Source organism: Macaca mulatta, chromosome 19 (assembly GCF_049350105.2).
Source record: "Macaca mulatta isolate MMU2019108-1 chromosome 19, T2T-MMU8v2.0, whole genome shotgun sequence".
NCBI lineage: Eukaryota > Metazoa > Chordata > Mammalia > Primates > Cercopithecidae > Macaca > Macaca mulatta.
The window spans coordinates 65095775-65115083 of NC_133424.1; the positions used below are offsets into that span (position 1 = coordinate 65095775).

Sequence of the window (19309 nt, forward strand, 5' to 3'; positions counted from 1 at the left end):
GACAGGGTTTCATCGTGTTTGCCAGGATGGTCTCGATCTCCTGACCTCGTGATCCACCCGCCTTGGCCTCCCAAAGTGCTGGGATTACAGGTGTGAGCCACTGTGCCTGGCCATGTCTTCGTTTTTCTACATAGACATAGTAACAGTCTGATCTCTCTTTTCCCTACACAGAAGACAGAGAAAATGTATTTACAAATTTTCTAAATAAAAGTCCTAAGGAAAGAGACAAAAAAAAAGTTTTTTTAATTTTCAAAGCAAATTATACCTCTCATTTATTTCCTTCTTTGTTTGAGACAGGGTCTAGCTCTGTCACCCAGGCTGGAGTGTGGTGGAGAGATTAGAGCTCACTGCAGCTGTGAAATCCCTGGCTCACGTGATCCTCCCACCTCAGCACCCCAAGCAGCTTGGACAACAGGTGTGCACCACCACACCTGACGCATTTTTTGATTTTTAATAGAGACGACGTCTCACTACGTTGCCCAGGCTGATCTCGAACTCCTGGGTTCAAGTGATCCTCCCGCCTCAGCCTCTCAAATTGCTGGGATTACAGGTGTGAGCCACAGCTCCGGGCCCTGATTTTATTTCCACGAAATATGAAATTATCCTCCACCTTCTGGGTGTAATAGGCAGTTTTGCATGTCACCTTTCAGTTTCCATTATCCATTTAAACAACCCAGGACCTTGCTTAGTTTAATAAGCCGTTCTGTCAGTCCTCGCTGCAACCAGCGCCCCACTCCACCCCTTTACCGAGGTCCCTGCCCCTCTCCCCTGCCCTGCCCCAGACGGAGGGGAGCTCGCCCCGCCTGCAGGACGCGCGACTCTACCTTCTCAAAAAAGACGCTTTGCATTAAAACCATTTTCAATTTAAGAGGAAAAAGCATTCAGCGTTCAGTACACGTGGTCTACTACAGAAGCAGTTTTACCTTCCATTGTTAGAAATGTTAAAAGCGGGAGGAAGCATCCATGTGATATTAGGGTAGCATCACGGCACAAGAGAATGAATCCACCAATCAGAACCCGGAGGATCTGGTCCTAGAGGGAGAGGATGACAGCTGGCGAAGTCCATGGCCCAGCTGAGGAGAAAGCTCCAACCCGCCTCCTCCAGACCTGGCCCTTTATAACCACCCACCTTCCAGAGCCCTCCCCCTTGACGGCGATAACCCTCTAGCCTAGCCTGCTGTCCGGCCCCGACCAGCCCAGCACCCTGGCAACCTCCTCCTTCTTGCCTCGTCCCCAGCCTCTAACCAGGCCCCGCACCCACAGTGGCCTCCACTCTCTCGCCCCGCCCCAGCATCTATTCAGGCCCCGCCCCCTCAGCAACATTTTCCCCTCCTGCCCTGTCCCAGCTTGGTGTCCAGAACCCTCCCAGACAGGATCCACTACCAGCCCATGGTTGTTCTGCACGGAGAGCCCAGGACTGACTCAGGTGAGCGTTTGTTTCTGTTTCAAACTTGCCTTTCGTAGCGCCCTAGCCCCCCAGTCCAGCCACACCAGGAATTTGGGTGCGTCGGGATGTTTATTTCCTTCTTTGTTTGAGATGGAGTCTCGCTCTGTCGCCCAGGCTGGAGTGCAGTGGCGCGATCTCGGCTCACTGCATGCTCCGCCTCCCGGGCTCATGCCATTCTCCTGCCTCAGCCTCTTGAATAGCTGGGACTACAGGGGACCACCGCCACGACCAGCTAATTTTTTGCATTTTTAGTAGAGAGGGGGTTTCACCGTGTTCGCCAGGATGGTCTCAATCTCCTGACCTTGGGATCTACCTGCCCCAGCCTCCCAAAGTGCTAGGATTACAGGCGTGAGTCACCGCGCCTGACTTTTTTTTTTAATAAAATGTTTCACATATTACCAAACCCAGCCAACCAATGCACTCATAACAGATTCAGAGATTAAAAAATATATTCTCGATAAAACATGTCCAACTCTTCAGATAGGGATGACATTTTCAGCTTGATATGGTAACGTGACTGTGACCTTATTAGCAGTTTTTATGCGAATCCACTGGGGAATAGAACAATTTTGCTTTTGTTTCTTGGCCAAGACTCACCTAATTCTGAAAGTCTTGTGAGAAGACATGGCAAGAAGCGGAATCAAGCACACGCTATGATGACGGAGACAGGAGAAGGGGCTTGACTTTTTCTTTTTTTCAGACTAAGTTTCTTTCTTTGCTCCCAGGCGGGAATGCAATGGTGCGATCTTGGCTCACTGCAACTTCCGCCTCCTGGGTTCAAGTGATTCTCTTGCCTCAGCCTCGCGAGTAGCTGGGTTTGGTCAAAATATAAACTAGAAAGGCAGGAACGTGGCCAAAGGTGGGGAACATGAGTGTTATTACCATATTCCTGCTTGACCTTTACTGCCAACGCCAACACAAATGGTCAGAGGTCCCTTATGTGAAAATCTTCATGATCTTGTGGGAAAACCCTGATTTTTGTAAAGGCTGCAAAATAGGCTCAAAAATAAATAAATAAATAAAATTTTAAAAGGGCCAGTTGCAGTGGCTCATGCCTGTAATTCCACCACTTTGGGAGGATGAGGCAGGTGGATCAGCTGAGGTTAGGAGTTCAAGACCAGCCTGACCAACATGGAGAAACCCCCTCTCTACTAAAAATACAAAAATTAGCCAGGCATGGTGGCAGTCACCTGTAATTCTAGCTACTCAGGAGGCTGAGGTAGGAGAATTGCTTGAACCCAAGAGGCAAAAATTGCAATGAGCTGAGATCACACCACTGCACTCCAGCCTGGGTAACGAGAGCAAGACTCCATCTCCAAACAAAAAAATAAAATAAAAAAAAAATAAATACATAAAAATACAAAAATTAGCGTGGTGTGGTGGCATGCATCACTATTCACAGATACCCAGGAGGCTGAGGCAGGAGAATTGCTTGAATGCAGGAGGAGGAGGTTCCAGTGAGCCGAGATCATGTCATTGCATTACAGCCTGGGGGATAAGAGCAAGACTCCATCTCAAAAAATAAAGATAAAAATAAAAAACAGGCTGGGTAAAGTGGCTCAAGTCTATTGGCCAGGCTGGTCTCAAACTGCTGACCTCAAGTGACCTACCTGCCTTGGTCTCCCAAAGTGCTGGGATAACAGGCATGAGCCACTACGCCTGGCCCATTCTTCTTAACATTAACACTTTTTATGTCAATTAATGCTTGAACTCAATGTTAAGTCAACTCAAACTCAAGTCAAAGTTGAATTGACTCTAATGTCAATTAAAGCTTTATGATTGTTTATATTCATTTTATTTGGAGTAATTGTCTCAAAAATGAATTTTCTGATGTTCTGCATGGAATGACCACAGACTGAAGACCTTGCCACCCTTATGACGTTGGTAAGATTTCTGTCCAGTATGGATTCTCTGATGTCTACATCATGGATTCGCTGATGAACTACAAGTTATGAACGATGTCTGAAAAATTTGCCACATTTATTACATTTGTAGATCTCACTTCACTATGGATTCTCTAATGATTTTCAATGACTGTAGCATTATTGAGGACTTTGTGAGAATCATTATATTTCTAAAGTTTCCCTACACCATGGATTGCTTGGTGGTGAATAAGTGTTGACTGCCTAGTAAAGGCTTTGCCACATTCATTACACTTGTAAGGTTTCTCGCCAGTATGAACTATCTGATGTTTTGCAAGGTTTGTTTTTTGATTAAAAACCTTGCCACATTCATTACACTTGTAAGGTTTCTCTCCAGTATGAACTCTCTGATGTTGTGCAAGGCTTGTTTTTTGATTAAAAACCTTGCCACACTCATTACACTTGTAAGGTTTCTCTCCAGTATGAACTCTCTGATGTTGTGCAAGGTGTGCTTTTTGATTAAAAACCTTCCCACATTTATTACACTTGTAAGGTTTCTCTCCAGTATGAACTCTCATATGGTTTGCAAGGTATGAATCACTCCGGAAAGCCTTGTCACAAACCTTACATTTGTATGGTTTTTCTCCAGTGTGAATTCTCCTATGTCTTTCAAGGTGTGATTTGCGACTGAAAACTCTGTCACATTCTTTACATTTGTAAGGTTTCTCTCCAGTATGAACTCTATGATGACGTGCAAGGTTTTCTCTTCTACTAAAAACCTTGCCACATTCATTACATGAGTAAGGTTTCTCTCCAGTATGAAGTGTATGATGGTATTGAAGGGATGACTTCCGACTGAAACTCCTGCCACATTTATTACACTTGTACGGTTTCTCTCCAGTATGAACTCTCTGATGTACTGCAAGGTATGAATCACTCCGGAAAACCTTGTCACAAACCTTACATTTGTATGGTTTCTCTCCAGTATGAATTCTCCTATGTCTTTCAAGGTGTGATCTGCGAATGTAAACCTTGCCACATTCTTCACATTTGTAAGCTTTCTCTCCAGTGTGAAGTCTATGATGGCACTGAAGGGATGACTTCTGACAGAAGGTCTTGCCACACTCATTACACTTGTAAGGTTTCTCTCCGGTATGATTTGCCTTATGAATTACAAGGGCTGAATGTCGACCAAAGGTCTTGCCACACTCATTACACTTGTAAGGTTTCTCTCCAGTATGAAGTCTACAATGGCATCTAAAGAATGACTTCTGACTGAACGTCTGGCCACACTCATTACACTTGTAAGGTTTCTCTCCAGTATGAAGTCTATGATGGCATACAAAGGATAACATCTGAGTGAAGGTCTTCTCACACTCATTACACTTGTAAATTTTCTCACCAGTGTGACATTTACGATGACAGGCAATGTATTGCTTCTGATTAAAAACCTTGCCACAGACATCACATTTATATTGTTTCTCTCTTGAATGGGTTATGTGATGTCTCCTTAAGAGTGAGCTATAATTAAAAGCTTTGCCACACCCATCATTTTGGCAAGGTTTTTCTCTCACGCATGTTTCCTGTATTTGTGTGGATAATGAGGAATGGAGGAAATTCTTCCCATACTTATTAGAAATATGAGTTTTGAGCCTACCAGAAATTCTCTGGGATGTCGAAGCTGAGGAAGCACCACTGACAGACTTGTCCACTTGGTTACTAATTTTCCCTTCAGTCAGAAATATGCGCAGTTCAGGCAGATGCGAATGAAAGCTTGATCCAAGCTGATCTTTAATAGGCTTGTTTCCAGCATGCCTTTGAGTATGTCGGTCTGTACTACCTGTCAACTCTTTATTTTCTGTCACAGGTGCTTCATGGCCATTTCTTTCAACTTCTTGCCACTGAAACTCAAAGTGATGAATATCTTTCTTGATTTCTGGGAGGCAAAAATCTCCAATGTGATAACTTTTATGTCTTTCCAATGTCCCTGTGTGGAACCCTTCTCCTGTATTACTGTGCTCATGTGATGAGAACTCCATCATGGATTTTAAAGAGCTATCTAAAAAATATAAAGACCAATAGTTTTCCAAATAAGTACAGATGGTAAATAATAGTTAATATTGAAATGTGTAAAAATTACACAAAAAGCAATACTTATTTTAAACTTCCCAAATGTGATCTTCAAAGTTTAAGAACACCTTGTCTCAACTGAACATAAAAAAATTAGCCAGGTGTGGTGGTGGGTGCCTGTAATCCCAGCTACTCAGGAGGCTGAGGCAGCAGAATTGCTTGAACCCAGGAGGCAGAGGTTGCAGCGTGTGGAGACCACGACATTGCACTCCAGCCTGGGCAACAAGAGCTAGATTCTGTATAGAATAAAAAAAAAAAAAAAGAGTTCAGTCAAGAGCCTCATATATATGAGGCAGTAAGCCTGAATTATTTCCTCGCTAGGAGGAATTTCTACAGCAGTGACTGCTACTTACAGAAGATGACCATTAGTTTATGTGATGAACACTGTCACAGTGCCAGCGAGAGACGCTTCTGTGATGGTTCTCAAAAACCAGAACGAAAGGCCAAGTGTGGTGGCTCACGCCTGTAATCCCAACACTTCGAAGCTGAGGTGAGCGAATTGCTTGAGGCCAGCAATTCAAGACCAGCCTGATCAACATGGTGATACCCTATGTCTAATAAAAATACAAAAATCATCCAGGTATGAAGGCATATGCCTGTAATTCCAGTTAGGTTGAGAGGCTGAGGTACAAGAATTGCTTGAACTCAGGAGGCAGACGTTGCAATAAGCTGAGATCAGACTCTGCACTCCAGCCTGTCCAACAGAGGAAGACTGTCTGAAAACAAACAAAGAAAAAGAAAACAAAACCAGAACTACAGCTGGAAACACTTGTCAATCAGTGTCAGTGTCATGCTTTCTATCTCATATCCTGGGTCATGCTGACAATTCTGCTCAGGGCTTCCAGGAACATCTCTTCCTAGAGCAGGATGATGTTCAACTATATTAGTCAAAGTGCTCACGAATTTTCTGTTTTTATGTAAAACCACTCCACAGGACAGTCTCTAAGAAGCTACCCATGACAGATAGGAGGGTCATCACTGCAGAAAAGAATGACATGTACATCAAAAGCATGTATGGGGCAAAATCACAAAAGAGCATATAAAACCAGAAAGAGCCAAGATAGACAAGAGCAGACTCCTCATGTCTGAAGGGACATTTTCCTCACCCACAAACTCCAGGTTCCTGTAGTTCTCCAACATCACTTCCCTGTATAAAGCCCTCTGTGCAGGGTTTAGGCATTTCCACTCCATGAAAGAGAACTCTATAGCCACATCCCTGAAAGTCAAGCGTCCCTAAAATAAAAAACACATTTCAACAAAACATTGTGAAGGAGTATGTTATCGCCCTCAAGTGAAATGAGAAAAGAGAAAATAAGTATTGATTTGATCCAAGACTGTGTTCTGACAAATTCACATTAAGGTATTTTTGAGCAATTTTTCTGTATAGTTGCATTTTATTGTACTTTTTCAGGATAGCTTTTAAAATCCCTTAAGTCACTATGGAAGTCTCAGTTTTACGGACAATATAAAAAAATATATGGCCTGACACGGTGGCCCATGCCTAAAATCCCAGCACTTTGGGAGACTGAGGCAGGTGGATTGCCTGAGCTGAGAAGTTCAAGACCACCCAGGACAACATGGCGAAACACTGTCTCTACTAAAAATACAAAAAAAAAGAAAAAAAAAAAAACAGGTGTGGTGGTGCAGGCCTCTAGTCCCAGCTACTTGGGAGGCTGATGCAGGAGAATAACTTGAGAACAAGAGGCGAAGTTTGCAGTGAGCCAAGATTGTGCCATCGCACTCCCAGCTTGGGCTGCAGAGTAAGACTCCATCTCAAACAATATATATATCTATATATAATATAGATATTTTATATATAGATAGATATTATAATTATAGATATTATATATATGTATTTCTATACAAATATATATTAAATATATTATTAAATAAATATATATTATACATATTATATATATACACATATATAAAATAAGTCTAGGCATGGTGGCTCACACCTGCAATCCCATCACTTTGGGAGACCGAGGTGACTGGACCACTTAAGGTCAGGAGTTTGAGACTAACCTCTCCAACATGGCGAAACTCCGTATCTACTAAAAATAAAAAAATTGGCTGGGCATCGTAGGGAGGTGCCAGTAATCCCAGCTATCTAGGAAGCTGAAGCAGGAGAATCGCTTGAACTCTGGAGACAGAGATTGCAGTAAGCCAAGATCACACCACTGAAATTCTGCCTGGGCAACAGACTGAGACTCTTTCCCAAAAAAAAAAAAGAGTGTGAGTGTGTGTGTGTGTGTATGTGTGTGTGTGTGTATATATATATATATATAAATTATGTATTATCTACATAAACTGTGGGATTGGCTGCACACGGTAGGTCACACCTGTAATCCCAGCACTTTGGGAGGCTGAGGCGGGTGGATAACCTAAGGTCGGGAGTTTGATACCAGCCTGAAGAATATGGACAAATTCTGTCTCTAGTAAAAATACAAAGTTAGCTGGGAATGGTGGCGCATGCCTATAATCCCAGCTACTTGGGAGTCTGTGGCAGGAAAATCACTTGAACCTGGGAGGCGGAAGTTGCAGTGAGCCGATACTGTGCCACTGCATACCAGCCTGGGCCACAAGAATGAAACTCCATCTCAAAAAAACACAAACAACAATAACAAAAAAGAAATGAAACAAAACTGTCAAGGACTCACATGTCTTCATTCAGAGAAAGCTCCAAGGATGATTTAAAAGAGCAAGCTATCTTGTTTTCTACCTTGGAAACATGAACATTTTCAGAACTTGCAGGATAAAATACCATGACAAAACACTCATCAGGCCGGGAGCAGGGCTCATACCTGATATCCCAGAACTTTGGGAGGCTGAGGCAGAAGGATCACTTGAGGCCAAGAGTTCGAGACCAGCCTGGTCAACATGGTGAAACCTCATCCGTACTAGTAACACAACAATTAGCCAGGAGTGTAGCACGCATCTGTAACTGCAGCTACTCAGTTGGTTGAAGCATAAGACTCATGTGAACCTGAGAGTCAGAGGTTGCAATGTGTCTCTACACTATATGCGGGTGACAGAGTGAGGCCCTGTCTCAAAAAACATGCAAAAAAAAAAAAAACACCCCATTCATCAAATAATTTTTTCTAAAATCTCATAACGGTGTATGAATACATTTCTAAAGGTTTGTGCTGACTTGCCACAGAACCCTCAACAGTGATTCTCCACTGAGACATGGGAATGGGTGGAAGGCTGGACTGGAAAGGGGATGCATAAGTGTATTTTTCTTTGGACTTTTACTACACAATACATATATACATCATGTGGTGTTTAAAATAAAAGAATCAGCCAGGCACGGTGGCTCAAGCCTGTAATCCCAGAACTTTGGGAGGCCGAGACGGGTGGATCACGAGGTCAGGAGATCGAGACCATCCTGGCTAACACAGTGAAACCCCGTCTCTACTAAAAAAATACAAAAAAAACTAGCCAGGCAAGGTGGCGGGCGCCTGTAATCCCAGCTACTTGGGAGGCTGAGACAGGAGACTGGCATAAATCTGGGAGGTGGAGCTTGCGGTGAGCTGAGATTCGGCCACTGCACTCCAGCCTGGGCGACAGAGCCAGACTCCGTCTCAAAAAATAAATAAAAAAATAAAATAAAATAAAATAAAAGAATCATTTAATAATAATGGGTAGAAAAAGAATGACTCCATCCTCTCTAACGAAATAAGTTGTGCTGTTATGTCACAGCAAACTTATAATCATTTTGACCCAAAATGCTTGCTTCATCAGAGTCCCTGTTAAAAAAAAAAAAAAAAAAAGGCTCTGTGGGGTCAAAGTGCTGACAATGATTTAAAGAATTCCCTGCAGTTAGATATTTATATTGATTAAATAATTTGAAGTCAATGATGGAATAAAGCTAACTCTATCACTGATATCTATATCAGCTTTCCATTCTATTCCAAGACATTGAAAGTGCAGAGTCTTGCTGGGCTGTCTCACACCTGCAATCCCAGCAATTTGGGAGGCTCAGGTGGGAGGACCACTTGAGCCCAGGAGTTCGAGGCTGCTGTAAACTAGAATTGTGCCATTGCACTCCAGACTGGGCCCCAGAGTGACACCCTCTCTCTTAAAACAAAAGTTTGGTGTCAGAGACATATTGACTCACTAGTGTAGCTTCAAATGCATTACAAAATCAGACACAAAATATCTCCCCTAGTTTGCCTCCTTTTCCAGAATTTACCAGATACCAATGAACATTAACGTACAATTTTTTTTTTTTTTTTTTTTTTTTGAGAGGAAGTTTCGCTCTGTCACCCAGGCTGGAGTGCAGTGGCATGATCTCAGCTCACTGCAAGATCTGCCTCACAAGGTCATGCCATTCTCCTGCCTCAGCCTCCTGAGTAGCTGGGATGACAGGCACCCGCCACCATGTCTGGCTAATTTTTTTGTATTTTTAGTAGAGAGGGGGTTTCACCGTGTTAGCCAGGATGGCCTCAATCTGCTGACCTCGTGATCTGCCCTCTTAGGCCTCCCAAAGTGCTGGGATTACAGGCGTGAGCCACTGCACCTGTCGATGTATGACTTTCATATACAGTTTCTCTAATATGGTCCAGAAAGAGCTAAATGTGCATCCAGATGTGGGCTCTGAACAATCCTTGCTGCCCAACATCACCGACAGCACGGGGTCAACAGCCCATCTCCATCCATGTCTGGTGTGAGCCCTTCCCAGGTCCACGCCTAGTGGAGCCTCTTCCCAAGCTCATGTCACTAGTTTATAGGAGACAGAATTTAAGTGAAGATAAGAGGAATAGAGAAAAGGCATGGGTGAGTGCGAGCAAACCTGTGAGTTAGAACGCTTCACACTCAGAGAAGATTGGCTACTACAATACCTGGCACTTCAGAAAGCAGATAGAAGAATCCACCAAGGAATATCACTCACCTGAGGAAGAGCCATCCCTGGATACTTTTCTTTGCTCTTCTTGGTGGCTTCCTCATGTAACATGAGGCTTTGGAAATCCTGTATGTGAAAAAAAATAAGAGATTTAATATTTAGAAACCATTCCCTCCTTTCTTGTGACAAAACACACACATGGGGGAGACCTCACCCGAGAGAAAGATGGTCCTCTGCTACCTACTGCACCAGAGATCATGCAGAGATAAGAAAGTTCCACAGGAAGACCTACAAGGCTAATTTTGACCTTTCAGATATTGCTCCCCTCCTGGAAAAGTTCACACACACGCACACACTGCAGCAGGATACAGATCTTCAGGCCACAGATCTAGCCCTAACCAAATCCCATGCAGAGCACAGCCCCCTCACCTCCCTGTGGATCACAGGCTGATCTCAGCTGTCAACATGGAGGAAACTGCCGTGATATTTAATGCTGGACACAGACGAGGACCACCAGCGCCACTGTAAGTATTATTGAGTGTGGGTCCCATCCTATGGTAATAGCAATCTTTGATAGAACAAAATGCCAGTAATCCCAGCACTTTGAGAGGCCGATGTGGCTGGTTCCCTTGAGCCCTGGGGTTGGAGACCAGCCTGAGCAACATGGCGAAAGCCCGTCTCTACCAAGAACACAAAAATTAGTGTGGTGTGGTGGCACACGGCTGTGGTCCCAGCTACTCTGGAGGCTGAGGTGGGAAGACCACTACTTCTCCTGCTGCCCTCCTCCCTCCCCCTTGCCTGGTTTACAAGACAGGAGAAAAGGGAGAAAGCAAAAAGTCAGAAAGAAACAGAAGATAAATAGCCAGACGACCTTGGCGCCACCACCCAGCCCCAGTGGTTAAAAACAATAATAATAATAATAATAATAATAATAATATCAACCCCTGACCTAAACTACTTATGTTACTTGTAATCTCTAGACATTGTATGAAGAAGCATTGCAAAACTTTCTGTTCTGTTAGCTGATGCATGTAGCCCCCAGTCACGTTCCCCACACTTGCTAGATCTATCACGACCCTTTCATGTGGACCCCTTAGAATTGTAAGCCCTTAAAAGGGCCAGGAATTTCTTTTTTGGGGAGGTCGGTTCTTGAGACGCAAGTCCACCAATGCTATGGGCCAAATAAAGCCACTTTCTTCGTCAACCCGTTGTCTGAGAGGTATTGTTTGTGGTTCATCATGCCACATTTCTTGGTTCCCTGCCTGGGAAGCGAGGTGATTAACAGAAGGTCAAGGCAGCCCCTTAGGCGGCTTAGGGCTGCCCTGTGGAGCATCCCTGTGGGGTACTCCAGCCAGCTTGAGCAACATGGACTCTGAGAGCACTCCCGGGTAGGCATGTGCCCCAGAAAGATACCTAGCCTGGCCGTCCGAACTTGCAGCGCAACCAGTGTGCTTATTGTAAAGAAATAGGATATAAGAAGGATATTAGAAGGACAAGTGCCCTCAGCTAAAAGGAAAACAAGGTGGCTCAGAGCAGGAGGCCCCAGAAGGAGGCCTGTGCAATATAGCAGAAGAGTTACTGAACTGAGGAGGACCGGGTTCAAGTGCCCCCAAAGAGCCTATGGTCAAGATGACAGTTAGGGGCAAAGACATTGATTTTCTTATCAATACTAGTGCTGAACATTCAGTAGTAACCACCTCAGTTGCCCCCTTATCCAAAAAGACTATTGCTATAATCAGAGCCATGGGAGTTTCAGCAAAGCAAGCTTTCTGCTTGCCCCATAATTATACTGTAGGAGGACAAAAAGTGATTCACCAGTTCTTGTACATGCCTGACTACTCCTTGCCCTTGCTAGGAAAGGACTTGCTTAGCAAGCTGAGAGCCACCATCTCTTCTACAGAGCACGGCTCTTTACAGCTGAGGTTACCCAGAATGGGAGTCATTATGGCCCTGGGAGGAGGAATGGAGACTTTTCTTAACTGACCCAGGCCAAGAGATAAGACCAACTCTGGCTAAGCAGTGGCCAAGGGTGTAGACAGAAGACAACCCTCCAGGGTTGGCAGTTAACCAATCCCCTGTACTTATAAAAGTTCAGTGTAGGGCCAAGCCTTTCAGGCAAAAACAGTACCCGGTCCCCAGAGAAGCTCTTGAAAGTATCCAGGTCCATCTCAAGAGCCTGAGAGCCTTTAGAATTATAGTCCCTTGTCAGTCTCCATGGAACCCTCCCCTCCTGCCTGTTCCCAAGCCAGGGACCAAGTACTACAGGCCGGTACAGGACTTGCACTTAGTCAATCAAGCTACAGTGACTTTACATCCAACAGTACCTAACCCGTACACGTTGTTAAGGTTGCTGCCAGCTGAGGACAGCTGGTTCTCCCGCTTAGGCCTGAAAGATGCTTTCTTTAGCATTAGACTAGCCCCTGAGAGCCAGAAGCTCTTTGCCTTTCAGTAGGAAGATCTAGGGTCAGGTGTCACCACTCGGACCCAGCTTCTGCAAGCGTTCAAGAACTCCCCCACCATCTTTGGGGAAGCACTGGCTCAGGACCTCCAGAAGTTTCCCACCAGAGGCCTAAGCTGCGTGCTGCTCCAGTACATTGACGACATTCTGCTCGGACACCCCATGGCAGTCAGGTGCACCGAGGGGACAGATGCCCTATTCCAGCCCCTGGAGGACTGTAGGTATAAGGTGTCCAAGAAGCAAGTCTAGATCTGCTAACAGCAGGTATGTTACCTAGGATTTACTATCCAACAGCGGGAGCAGAGCATGGGACCAGAAAGTGGGTCTTTTGCAACCTACTGAACCCTAAAACCAGAAAACAGGTGAAAGAATTCTTAGGAGCTCTGAGTTTCTGCAGACCGTGGATCACAAACTTTGCAGTACTTGCCAAGCCTCTGTACGGAGTCACAAATGGGTAGGACCAGGAGCCTTCTGAATGGGGATCCCAACAACAGCAGGCCTTTCATGAGTTAAAAGAAAATCTTACGTCGGCCCCAGCCCTGGGGTTAGCTGATCTGACAAAGCCTTTTACACCATATGTTTCTGAGAGAGAAAAGATGGCAGGTAAAGTTTTGACCCAAACTGTGGGGCCCTGGCTGAGGCCAGTGGCCTAACTCTCTAAATAACTAGATGGGGTTTCTAAAGGTTAGTGTTGGGGTCCGCATGTTTCCTAAACAAAGGAATGAACATACAAGACAACACAGGACAAGACATACATGGCGGCCACCCTGAACGGCACACTCTGCTTTATTTTATACAGCCGTTTGTGGAATGCAGCCAAGTCACGGGGCATGTGTTGCTTCTCTGACCTTTCCTTGACTCGCAAGATCAGTAAACATTGACCAGTTCCCAGAGCCCGCTGTTTACAGCTGGCTCCTTTGTCCTTCCTTTTTGCAGAGAAGGAATATCCTGCTTTGTTTGCAAGAGCAGGGCTTATCGGGAACATCTCATTTGTGAGCACACAGTCCTCTACAGTTAGTCCCCCTGTTTGAGGGCCTTGGCAGCAACCGCCCTGCTAGTACAAGAAGCACAAAAACTAACTCTTAGGCAAAACCTGAACATAAAGGCCCCCCATGCTGTGGTGACTTTAATGACTACCAAAGGACATCATTGGCTAACGAATGCTAGACTAACCAAGTACCAAAGCTTGCTCTGTGAAAATCTCTGCATAACCACTGAAGTTTGTAACACCCTGAACCCGTCACCTTGCTCCCGGTATCAGAGAGCCCTGTCGAGCATAACTGTGTAGAGGTGTTGGACTCAGTTTACTCGAGCAGGCCTGACCTCCGGGACCAGCCTTGGGCATCCGTAGACTGGGAGCCATATACATGGACAGGACCAGCTTCGCCAACCCACAAGGAGACAGATGTGCAGGATATGCGGTGGTAACCCTGGACACTGCGGTTGACGCCAGAGCGTTGCCCCAGGGCACCTCAGAAAGCTGAGCTCTTTGCTTTAATTCAGGCCTTAGAATTCAGTGGAGGTAAGACTGGAAACATTTACACTGACTCTCAGTATGCCTTTTTAACCCTCCAAGTGCATGGAGCATCATACAAAGAAAAGGGCCTGTTGAAATCTGGAGAAAAAGACATAAAATCTTGCAATTATTAGAAGCAGTACAGAAACCCCACAAGGTGGCAGTCTCCACCTCGGTTACCTTAGAGAACCCCAGAACTGACTCAGAAGCTCGAAAAGCTGGGCATCAGTCACAGCCCCCCTGCTCCCTCAAGCACCTGACCTTGTATCTACTTATTCTAAATAAGAAAAAGGCTTTCTCCAGGCAGAGGGAGGACAGGTGATGGAAGAAGGAAGGATCCGGTTACCAAATAGGAGAGTAGGTGTGCCACAGCTGCTAGGAGCCACAGTTGTACTGGGGGTGCATGAAACCACCCATCTAGGTCAGGAGTCACTTGAAAAGTTGTTAGGCTGATACTTCTACATGTGGCATTTGTCAGCCCTTGCCAAAACCATGGCGCAGCGGTGTGTTACCTGCCGACAGCACAATGCGAGGCAGGGTTCAGCCGTTCCGCCGGCATGGAATGGAAAGCAGCCCCCTTTCAAGATCTCCAGGTGGAATTCCCTGAAATGCCAGTGTAGAAGTAACAAGTATTTACTCGTTCCTGTGTGTACCTACTCTAGGTAGGTGGAGGCTTTTCCCATATGAACTGAGAAAGCTCATGAAGTAACCCATGTGCTTCTTCGAGATCTTATTCCTGGATTTGGACTGCCCTTACGGATCAGCTCAGATAACAGGCCGGCGTTTGTGGCTGACTCAGTACAGAAGACGGCAAAGGTATTAAAGATCACATGGAAACTACGTGCTGCCTACCAACCTCAGAGTTCCAGAAAGGTGAAGCGGATGAATGAGACTATCAAAATAGCTTAAGGAAAGTGTGTCAGGAAACAGGATTAAAATAGATACAGGTTCTCCCTATGGTATTGTTAAAGACTAGATGTACTCCCTCCCTCTGAGAGAAGAGGATATTCCCCTTATGAAGTATTATATCATAGACCCCCTCCCATACTACAGGGACTCCCGGGCACTCCCCCAGAGTTAGGTGAAATTGAGTTACAGAGACAATTACAGGCCTTAGGAAAAATTACACAAACGATTTCAGCCTAGGTAAATGACAGATGCCCCGTTAGCTTATTCTCCCCAGTTCACTCTTTTTCCCCAGGTGATCGACTGTGGATCAAGGACTGGAATGTAGCCCCTTTGCGCCCACAGTGGAAAGGACCTCAGACCGTCATCCTGACCACACCCACCGCCGTGAAGGTAGAAGGAATCCCAGCCTGGATCCACCACTGCTGTGTAAAACCTGCATCTGAAACCTGGGAGGCAAGACCAAGCCCAGATAACCCCTGAAAGTGACCCTGAAGACGACGACAAGCCCTGCTCCAGTCACACCCGGAAGCTGACCGGTCTACACACGGCCGGAGCATGAGGAGGCTCATCACGGGACTCATTTTTCTTAAATTTTAGACTTGTACAGTAAAGGCTTCAACTGACCTTCCTCAAACTAAGGACTGTTTCCAGTGTATTCATCAAGTCACTCAGATAGGACAGCAAATTAAAACAATCTTTCTGTTCTATAGTTATTATGAATGTACAGGAATGTTAAAAGGAACTTATTTGTACAATGCCACTCAGTACAAGGTATGTACCCCAGGAAATGACCAACCTAATATATGTTATCACCCATCTAAGCTCCCTGCAACCACCGTTTTATTTTATTTTTATTTTTTATTATTATTACTTTTTGAAATGGAGTCTCACTCTGTCACCCAGGCTGGAGTGCAGTGGTGCGATCTCAGCTCACTACAACCTCCGCCTCCCGGGTTCACCCATTCTCCTGCCTCAGCCTCCCGAGTAGCTGGGACTACAGGCACCCGCCACCACGCCTGGCTAATTTTTTTGTATTTTTAGTAGAGACAGGGTTTCATCGTGTTAGCCAGGATAGTCTTGATCTCCTGACTCGTGATCCGCCCGCCTCAGCCTCCCAAAGTGCTGGGATTACAGGCGTGAGCCACCATGCCTGGCTACCACCGTTTTTCAAATAACATTAAGAACTGGTCTTTTCCTAGGTGATTCAAGTAAACTAATAACTAGAACAGAAGAAAAAGAATCCCCAAACAAGAAACTTTAAATCTGATGCTTGTGCAGCCATTAATAGTAACAAGCTAAGATTAAGATGTGGATCTCTTAACTAAGAAAGGAGCTACACAGTAGAAAATAAATATGTTTGTCATGAGGCAGAGGTGTGTGAAAATTGTGCCTATTGGCCATGTGTTATTTAGGCTACTTAGAAAAAGGACAAAAAAGACCCAGTTCACCTTCAAAAAAAAAGAAGCCAACCCCTCCTGTGCTACCGGTCACTGTAACCCACTAGAACTAATAAGCACTAATCTCCTACACTCCCATTAGAAAACAAGAGAACGTGTAACCCTGAGGATCAACAGGACAAGGCTAAACCCCCAAGCTGCCATTTTAGTCGAGGGGAGGTCCACATGCGCTCTCCCAACCCAGTGTTTCAAGCCTTTTATAATGAGCTAAATCTGCCAGCACCAGAGCTTCCAAAAAAAAAAGGGAAGGAACTTGTTTCTGTACTTAGCAGAAAATGTAGCTCATTCCCTCATTGTTACTTCTTGTTATGTATGTGGAGGAACCACTGTCAGAGACCGATGGCCTTAGGAAGCCCGAGAGTTGGTGCCCACTGATCCAGTTCCTGACACAATTCCAGTTCAGAAAGCCCAAACTAGCAACTTCTAGGTCCTATAAACCTCAATTATTAGACAGTACTATGTAGCTAAGGAAAGAAAAAACTTCACCATCCCTGTAAGAAAGCTCAATTGTCTAGGACAGAAGTTGTACAACAGCACAACAAGGACAGTCACTTGGTGAGGCCTAAACCGTACTGAAAAGGACCCATTAAGTACATTTTCTAAATTACAGACTGCCTGGGCTCATCCAGAATTTCACTGAGACTGGACGGCCCCCGCTGGACCATACTGGATACGTAGGCACAGAGACCATCTCCAATAACAAAGAAGAAAAGGAAACACTTGGGTCCTGGCTCTGGCAATCTAAGGCCAATTACCGTAAACTTTGCAAAACTAGACCAAAGGTAAAAACCCCGTCTCCCCACCCGGAGTAACAAAGGAACAAAGGCTACTCTCCTGTAGCCCTCCCATTTCCACCACGTCTCAGATGGAAAGCGAGAGAGCCCAGGAGTGGCCACGGCCAAGCACGGCCACCCCTCCATCTGCATAGGGCACCCATCTGCTCCATCTGGGCCAATTCACCTCAGCATTTCATCGGCCAAGGGCCAGATCCTTCATCCAGATAAGGGGTAGCCCATAGGGACCTCAAAAGGAATATTTTAATCCCCCAAAACGTTGTAAACGGTGCCCTGGAGACGCTCGCTCGGGCCCACTCCCACCCTGTGGAATGTTTTCCTGACCCCCGGCCCTGGGGCTGCAGCGCTGCGCTCCAGGGGCCGAGGAGAGCGAGACTGGGGGGCGCTCTGGAGCAGGGCGAGAATCCAGCTCGCGGGTGAGGACTTGAAACAGCGCGAGGCGGGAGAAGGGTCAGGAAAGATTTTTGCAAAGGAAACTTTTGCGACAGGAGGTGTCTGCACGGCCCCACTGCAGAAAGACCGGGGACGGGACCAGTCTCAGGGTGACTTTAAACTCAAAGGAAAGCGACTCACGGACTCTGACCGGGACGTTTCAATTTGCTCTGGGTTGAGAAAGACCGGCGGGAATTTGCAGGTCTGTAGGGACCCCACGTCCCTCCTATAGCAGCACCAGAGAACTGGGAAGCACACGAACCGCAGTACAACTTTCAGTCCTCGCTGTCCGCTTCCGGGCCTGAGCCAATCAGCGCAGGACAGGAGCCGGACCTGGGCAAGACCCCCGAAGAGATGGGCGGGGCCTGGGCGAGGCCGGGGCGGGGCGCGAAAGACAAGGGGCCTGGCGCCGGAGAATAGAGTCTTGGGCTGTGAGGGGTCAGCGGGGGCGGGAAAGGGGCGGGGCCTGAGCTTCCCTCCATCTCGCTCTCCGTGCCTCTGTTTTCCGGGTTTTGCAGGTGAAACCCACCAGTAAGGCTGGAGCAGCTCAGCAGTCAGGGAAATAGTACGTCCCTGAGAAGTGGCGGTGTGGCGGTAATTGGATCCAGGAAAGTTCCTTGTTATTGAAATTAATTTTAGCAATTTAATTCCAAAGCCTCCAAGCTGTCTAGGGCAGGAATGCAAACTAGAATGCGAAATGCAAAGCCTTGCCTGAGCCAAACGTACAATTTGATGCTGACGGCCCACAGAACGGAATAGAAATCCTCTCCCTTTCTATTCTCCATTCACTGGAGTGGGAGAGTCCACCCTGTGCTCAGCTCCAGAGACTTCCCTAGGGCCACCGCCTGGGGTGCCGACCGGAGGGCTCAGGCCAGGGAAGAGGGAGGTCACTACCTGCTGCTTAAACACAGCAGAGATGTGAGTGCGGGAATGGGAGCTTGAGGTCCCAACTACTCAGGAAGCAGCAGCGGAAAGATGGCTGAGCTTGGGGGTCTCAGGTATTGCTCCTCACAGGAAGGTATTAGCTCCGGGGGCCGGGGAGGGGGGTGGTGGCGGCGGGAGCGGGGGTGGGGTGGCGGGAAACGGGGGGGGGGGGGCGGTGGGAGCTGCCCGCAGACCCTGAGCCAAACGACGAATGAATAAAATCTACACTGACACACAGTCTGCTTTGCCAGTTCTGCTGGGTGTCCGACCGCCTGCACAGCAAGAGAGGTTTGTCATAGCTGCCAGCTGGGAGCAGCTCACACTGCAGGCATTTATTTGGTATGTAGTTAACAACAGAGGCTTTGAGTCAACACACTTGTGGATAATTAACATGGTTAAGAGAGTAGTTCTAGGAATGATCAAATCTCAAGTACTGGGGTCTGAAGTAAATGCCATTAGGGTGCAATATCCCTGGTCAACCTCCCCTAATACTCTAAGGTAAGAACGGGCTGCCTGCAGCCTGTTCAATTATTA

The 19309-nt window shown here is 46.2% G+C and overlaps 1 protein-coding gene across 1 annotated transcript in view; it reads right to left on the reverse strand.

The window, feature by feature from the left end:
- Positions 1–18189, reverse strand: part of LOC720058 (zinc finger protein 525) — a 55684-nt gene extending 37495 nt beyond the window's left edge. The window contains exons 1-2 of the mRNA XM_077981298.1: positions 17993–18189; positions 10334–10411 (exon numbers count right to left, since the gene is read on the reverse strand). Coding sequence (XP_077837424.1) covers positions 10334–10396 — 63 coding nt within the window. The 5' untranslated portion in view covers positions 10397–10411; positions 17993–18189. The remainder of the gene's footprint in view (positions 1–10333; positions 10412–17992) is intronic.
- Between the last annotated feature and the right edge of the window lie 1120 nt (positions 18190–19309).